The sequence below is a fragment of the Seriola aureovittata genome, chromosome 10 (assembly GCF_021018895.1).
Source record: "Seriola aureovittata isolate HTS-2021-v1 ecotype China chromosome 10, ASM2101889v1, whole genome shotgun sequence".
Taxonomy (NCBI): Eukaryota; Metazoa; Chordata; class Actinopteri; order Carangiformes; family Carangidae; genus Seriola; species Seriola aureovittata.
The window spans coordinates 27,866,375-27,873,874 of NC_079373.1; the positions used below are offsets into that span (position 1 = coordinate 27,866,375).

A 7,500-nucleotide genomic window follows, 5' to 3' on the forward strand; every position below is an offset into this window, starting at 1 on the left:
ATTATACATGTATTATAATATTATAACACGTGTTATAATATTATAATACATCCATGTGTTCCAGCTGGGTTCGTCATTGGATGAACACTTCCTGTTGTGTATTTGCTCATGTGTCACACTGATGGAGATGTTTTCTGAATTTGTTAGTTTTTTTAAGCTGCAGTGTTTTGAGCTTCAGGGCCACCGTAGTTTTATTTACATCAGTGAGCTGAGAGTGATTCAACTGTTCTATGAGCTGAAGATAAATCAGCTGATCGTAGCCTGAGATCCAGTGAAGATGGAGAATTATTCCGTCATTCAAAACCTGAAGGAAACAGGAAGGAAACAATAATAAAAACTAATGATTTCCCCGCCTCACTGACCTGTGGTCGACTGTCTCTATTTCAGGACATGGAGAGCGACGGAGTCTCAGCTGCAGAGCAGAGTGACGGAGGTGGCGGCGTGAGGTCAGAGGTCATTGACCTCAGACCGGAGCAGGCGTCTGCCTCTGCCGCCGAGTTCGACGACTCTGCGGTTGCGTCCAAACAGCCGGTCACCAAACGTCACAGGAAGCTGCTTCTGAAGAGCAGCCTCACCGCCTCCGGCGCCTCCGCTGGTGGAGAGGAGGAGCAGCAGCTGAAGCTGGCTAGGACGCAGGAATCCCGCCGCCGCCTGCTGAGCGAAGTCTGTACCAAATACCACCCGGGCGTCACAGAGCAGCCGGTCTCCCAGCGTCAGGTGTCGCGGGTTTACGTGGAGGACCGGTCCCAGCTGCTGTACTGCGAGGTGCCCAAAGCCGGCTGCTCCAACTGGAAACGGGTGCTGATGGTACTGGGCGGCAGCGCCACCTCCACCAGAGACATACCTCACGACGCGGCACATTACGCCAACCACCTGCGGCGGCTGGAGAGCTACGACCGCGCTGGCATCGCAGAGAGACTCCGCTCCTACACCAAGGTGCTGTTCGTCAGGGAGCCCTTCGAGCGCCTGGTGTCAGCCTTTCGGGACAAGTTTGAGAGTCCGAACTCGTACTACCACCCCGTGTTCGGACGCCCCATCATCTCCAGATACCGCACCAATGCTACACGCACCGCACTGCGCACCGGCGCCGGCGTCACCTTCAGGGAGTTCGTCCAGTACCTGTTGGATGTGCATCGGCCGGTGGGGATGGACATCCACTGGGAGCCGGTCAGTCAGCTGTGTAACCCCTGCCTCCTCAGCTACAACTTCATCGGGAAGTTCGAGAGTCTGGAGGAAGAAGCCAACTTCCTGCTGCAGAGCGTGGGCGCGCCCAGGAACCTCACCTTCCCCGCTTTCAAAGACAGGAACCCCCTGGCTGAGAGGACTTCCTCCATAATCACCCAGAAATACTTCTCACAGCTCAACGCCACGGAGCGGCAGAAGGCCTTCGACTTCTACTACATGGACTACCTGATGTTCAACTACCCCAAACCCTTCAAAGACCTGCACTGAGCATCAGGCACGAACCATAATGCACTGCAGCGCTGCCATGTTGAACACAGCGGACTGTCAGAGCTGAGCTCTGGGTGATGACAGGACCATGGCTGCAGGATGTTTTAATGCTGCAGTCACTGAGACTGAGACAGATGTTTCTGATGTTTCTGGGTCCAGATGTTTTCCCAGATCAAGGTGTTTTCTTCTGGGTTTTAAATCTTTCTGTCGTGATGCAGTTTCATGTTTCATCAGAAGGCTTTGTTTGTCAAACCATTTCAAACAGGAAGTGACAGTTTTTATAGAACTCAATGTACAGATTAACGCCTGAACACCAGCTGTGTCCACGTGACGTCCACATGACGACCACATGACGTCCACTCAGGTTGTTTATTTATGTGTTTGTTTTATCAGATTTTTTACGGTGACATCTTGAGATGTTTTGTTTTGTCTGACCAACAGTTCAGTCAGTTCACTGTCACATGAGACAGAAGAAGCACAAAAGACACTTTGGATAAGTTGTGAATTATTCTTCGACAGAACTGCGCATAAACCTATCAGACAAGCTAACGTTTCACAGAGGCTAACGTTCACAAAGAAGCTAAATGCTAACAGAGAAGCTAACGTTTTTGCAGAGAAGCTAACATGCTCACAGAGAAGCTAACGTTCACTGAGAAGCTAATGCTCACAGAGAAGCTAACGTTTTTGCAGAGAAGCTAACATGCTCACAGAGAAGCTAACGTTCACTGAGAAGCTAATGCTAACAGAGAAGCTAACGTTTTTGCAGAGAAGCTAACATGCTCACAGAGAAGCTAACGTTCACTGAGAAGCTAATGCTCACAGAGAAGCTAACGTTTTTGCAGAGAAGCTAATGTTCACAGAGAAGCTAACATTCACAGAGAAGCTAACGTTTTTGCAGAGAAGCTAATGCTCACAGAGAAGCTAACGTTTTTGCAGAGAAGCTAATGCTCACAGAGAAACTAACGTTTTTGCAGAGAAGCTAATGCTCACAGAGAAGCTAACGTTTTTGCAGAGAAGCTAATGCTCACAGAGAAGCTAACGTTCACTGAGAAGCTAATGCTCACAGAGAAGCTAATGTTCACAGAGAAGCTAACGTTCACTGAGAAGCTAATGCTCACAGAGAAGCTAACGTTCACTGAGAAGCTAATGCTCACAGAGAAGCTAACGTTTTTGCAGAGAAGCTAATGTTCACAGAGAAGCTAACATTCACAGAGAAGCTAACGTTTTTGCAGAGAAGCTAATGCTCACAGAGAAGCTAACGTTCACTGAGAAGCTAATGCTCACAGAGAAGCTAATGCTCACAGAGAAGCTAATGCTCACAGAGAAGCTAATGCTCACAGAGAAGCTAACATGCTCATCTTCCATGTTTACATTCACATCACAAACTGTAACAGTGTCCAGACACAAACACAAGACTCAGACTTCTCCTTTGTTCATCTTCAGACGAGCTTCAGGAAGAGACTCAGCTGGGACTGAACTGTCGTCTCCTGATGAGACATGTGGACAGGTGACACAGCTGGTGGACAGGTGAGGATCTCTGTCAGCGGGACAGTGGTGAAGCTGTGGTCATGTGGTTGTCATGTTGTTGATGGACAGAACACTGAAGGTTTGGTTTGCTGACTCTTCGTCTTCGCTCTGACTCTCTTTGCCAAACTGACGCGACCTCACCTCTGAGCCTTAACACTGCCATCTCACCTGCTGCGATACGTCAGCTCTTTGTTTTTCTGAATACAAATAAAGTGTGAGAGTCTTGTTCTTAATGTAGCTGTGAGTTTCTGTGCTGCTGCAAAGACCTGATGGTTCTGGTTCCGGTTCTGGACTGAGACGGATCCTGGCCCTGTTTGTTTTCTGATAGCAGGTTTATCAGTCCACGCTTCATCCGTCTGTTAATGTTTCTGTGACGGAGCTTCAGTCGCACTGAGGGAAGAAACTCGTCTGAAAGTTTGAGAAGAAAGTGACAATATTGAAAGAAAAAAGTTGTAATTTTACAAGAATCAAAAATGTAAAAATTCAAGAGAAAAAAACAATTTTTAGGAATATTGATATATAATATAAAGATATTATCAACCAATCAAACAGGTGAAAGGAGTGACATGATGATGATGGTGAAGATGAAGATGGTGATGATGATGAAGATCATGAAGATCATGATGAAGATGATGAAGATGAAGATAAAGATCTCTTCCTCAGCGTTGCCCTAAAGGTGAAAGGTCAAATAAAATATCTGAGTAAACGTTTTCCTGTGTTTCGTTTTTAGGGCTCAAACATCTTTCTTGGTGATAATAACAACAATGCATGATAAAACTGATCAAAGAGCATCTTTAGGTCGCCAGGTGAGTCAGCTCTCAGGTGAGAACAACCCAAATCAACCAGTTCTGTGTGACATGATACAGCAGCAGTAGCTCTGTGTTGACGTATCAGTTATCAGTCTCTTGATTATCAATAATCCGTATTGACCCTGAAAAACCACCAGGGAGGTTGTTAAAGCAGATCACTTCAGGAGGAAGGTGAGGAACCTGCTGCTGTGAACACCAGGAAACACCTGCTGTCTCCGAGGCCGTCACATGATGTCCTGTGATTGGTTGTTTTCATTTGTGTAATAACAACAAAGTCAAAACCACAAGAGACTCGGTGTGTGACTTCACCTGTACATCACACACTGTGTGTGTGTGTGTGTGTGTGTGTGTGTGTGTGTGTGTGTGTGTGTGTGTGTGTGTGTGTGTGTGTGTGTGTGTGTGTGTGTGTGTGGTGTGTGTGTGTGTGTATGTGTGTGTGTGTGTGTATGTGTGTATGTGTGTGTGTGTCCTGCAGCAGCAGCTTCACGTCTGAATCCTCTCAGTGTAGCGTCTGTCACCTCCATGCCTCCAGGGGGGTGATGGGGGGGGGTCTCTTTGTCTCATGAGGTCTTAGACGCCCCTGAGGGTCACTGTCAGAGGAACCCCCCCCCCATGTGTAGACAGTATAGAAAGGTTTAATGTAGTTAATACTCAGGTACAAAGACACTGTATCAGTCTGTTAGAAGAGAGAAATAAACCAGTTATTATATCTTTATAAACGGATCAATAATGATCTGGTTAATGAACTGATTAATAAACCCATGTATTAATTATACATATAAATCTGATCAGAATTAAAGGCCCAGTATAAAGCTCAGATATGACACAGATGCTGGCTTTGTGCAGCCTATTACAGATGTTCTACATCACATAAACATGAAGCAGGAAGCTGACAAACATCTGTCCTGCTCTTATTGTAAAACACAAGTGAGATATTAACACGTTGTTCTGTGTGAAAACGAAAACAGTCTGTCAGTTTATTTACTTACAGTCATTTCAATGCAGATAACATACTGTTAACATGAAGAACATGAAGCTGCAGTTCCTCTAACGACCACTAGAGTCTGGCTCCAACAGTGAGTCAGTCCCCATAGACTCCCATGTTAAAATGTCCAACTTTACAGCAGAAATAAACATGTTTACAGCCTGGTACAAAAACTGTTTTGGTCTCTAGAGATAATTTCCTCCTTCATGACACCTGTTTATATAACTCACCTGTTTATATAACTCACCTGTTTATATAACTCACCTGTTTATATAACTCACCTGTTTATATAACTCACTTGTTTACATTTGATTAAGGACTACAGTTATGGAGGATTGAGGGCGTGTCACAGTTGGCTAGCCGCTCAGTGGCTAGCTGCTAGCTGTCTGCTCAGCTGAGTGTTTGTGGTTCTTCATGTATGAATTAATGAATATGAATGAATGAATATCAGATATATAATTTGGTTATTAAATGACTAACAGAACATGTGAAAATTATTTTTATTATTATTATTTTTAGCACTCCTTAGCAGGTATCAGTGTCTGCGCTCACCATACCTCATCTATACAATCATTCACTTGGACTCAAGGATGAACTGATTCAATTTTGGTGGTCAAAGGTCAAAGGTCACGGTGACCTCAGAAAACAATTTTTAGCCATTACTCAAGACTTCACACAGAAATTATGACAAAATTTGAACCAAATGGTTCAATTTTAATATTTTCTCCGACTCTGGATGAACAGGAAGTGACCTGGGACTCGTCTGAGTGGCCGAGGGATACGACCATGAGGAGGTGACTCTAGTTGGAAATTGAAAGGATGCTCATAGCTGCTGCTAATCGTGAAGTGTTAGCATGTTGGCTGTCTGCTCTGCCTCCTTTTTATTCATCATCATCATCATCATCATCATCTTCTTCACCAGCACATCAGAGTCACTCAGAGCAGCAGCTTCAGCTTCTGGCCTCAAAACGTCAAACATGAAGTCAATGTGAAGGAAACGTTCCTGAGGTGTCACACTGAGGGATGTCTGAGGGCCGGACCCCCCCCAGCCCCCCACCCCCCCGCATAAAGAGAAATCATAGATTACAAACGGAGCTGCGGCGCCTCGAGCACGTTTGGGAGATATTTAAATCTTTAAATTCGTTACATGTTTCCCTCGTTCTTCATCTAATTGAAGTAACTGCAGGGTTTCTTTAATTGGGGGGGGGGGTATGTGGGGGGGGATCCAGTGTTCCTGCTGGTTTGTTCAGTAAAGGGAGACACGAGCAGCCTGAGGCAGAAACACATGGAGGAGGAGAGTTAACTGTGTGTGTGTGTGTGTGTGTGTGTGTGTGTGTGTGTGTGTGTGTGTGTGTTTGACTGATTCTGTCCTTTACTCAGACGAAGACGTGGAGCTGGTTCAGTCTCTGTCACCGACCTCACGATAGTTTCCCATCAGCCCTGAGAATTACAGACCGTCACAGGGAAACCCCTCGTACAGGAGGTGCAGAGGAGGTGCAGAGGAGGTAAAGAGGAGGTGCAGAGGAGGTAAAGAGGAGGTGCAGAGGAGGTAAAGAGGAGGTGCAGAGGAGGTGCAGAGAAGGTGCAGAGGAGGTAAAGAGGAGGTGCAGAGGAGGTGCAGAGGAGGTAAACAGGAGGTGCAGAGGAGGTAAAGAGGAGGTGCAGAGGAGGTAAAGAGGAGGTGCAGAGGAGGTAAACAGGAGGTGCAGAGGAGGTAAAGAGGAGGTGCAGAGGAGGTGCAGAGGAGGTAAAGAGGAGGTGCAGAGAAGGTGCAGAGGAAGTAAAGAGGAGGTGCAGAGGAGGTAAACAGGAGGTGCAGAGGAGGTGCAGAGGAGGTGCAGAGGAGGTAAACAGGAGGTGCAGAGGAGGTGCAGAGAAGGTGCAGAGGAGGTAAAGAGGAGGTGCAGAGGAGGTAAAGAGGAGGTGCAGAGGAGGTGCAGAGGAGGTAAACAGGAGGTGCAGAGGAGGTAAAGAAGAGGTGCAGAGGAGGTGCAGAGGAGTAAAGAGGAGGTGCAGAGGAGGTAAAGAGGAGGTCAGAGGAGGTGCAGAGGAGTAAAGAGGAGGTGCAGAGAGGTAAAGAGGAGGTGCAGAGAGGTGCAGAGGAGGTAAAGAGGAGGTGCAGAGGAGGTAAAGAGGAGGTGCAGAAAAGGTGCAGAGGAAGTAAAGAGGAGGTGCAAAGGAGGTGCAGAGGAGGTGCAGAGGAGTGCAGAGGAGGTAAAGAGGAGGTGCAGAGGAGGTAAAGAGGAGGTGCAGAGGAGGTAAAGAGGAGGTGCAGAGGAGGTGCAGAGGAGGTAAAGAGAGGTGCAGAGGAGGTGCAGAGGAAGGTAAACAGGAGGTGCAGAGGAAGGTAAACAGGAGGTGCAGAGGAGGTGCAGAGGAGTGCAGAGGAGGTAACAGGAGGTGCAGAGGAGGTGCAGAGAAGGTGCAGAGGAGGTAAAGAGGAGGTGCAGAGGAGGTAAAGAGGAGTGCAGAGGAGGTGCAGAGGAGGTAAACAGGAGGTGCAGAGGAGGTAAAGAGGAGGTGCAGAGGAGGTGCAGAGGAGGTAAAGAGGAGGTGCAGAGGAGGTAAAGAGGACGTGCAGAAAAGGTGCAGAGGAGGTAAAGAGAAGGTGCAGAGGAAGTAAAGAGGAGGTGCAAGAGGAGGTGCAGAGGAGGTGCAGAGAGGTAAAGAGGAGGTGCACAGGAGGTGCAGAGGAGGTAAAGAAGAGGTGCAGAGGAGGTAAAGAGG

General features: G+C 47.2%; 1 protein-coding gene across 2 annotated transcripts in view; it reads left to right on the forward strand.

The window, feature by feature from the left end:
- LOC130176728 (carbohydrate sulfotransferase 8-like) overlaps positions 1-3,212 on the forward strand; it is a 45,991-nt gene extending 42,779 nt beyond the window's left edge. For both annotated transcript variants that reach the window (XM_056387994.1, XM_056387993.1), the window contains one exon: positions 388-3,212. In XM_056387994.1, the coding sequence (XP_056243969.1) occupies positions 388-1,452 (1,065 nt within the window). In that variant the 3' untranslated portion in view covers positions 1,453-3,212. The remainder of the gene's footprint in view (positions 1-387) is intronic.
- The last annotated feature ends 4,288 nt before the right edge of the window (positions 3,213-7,500 follow it).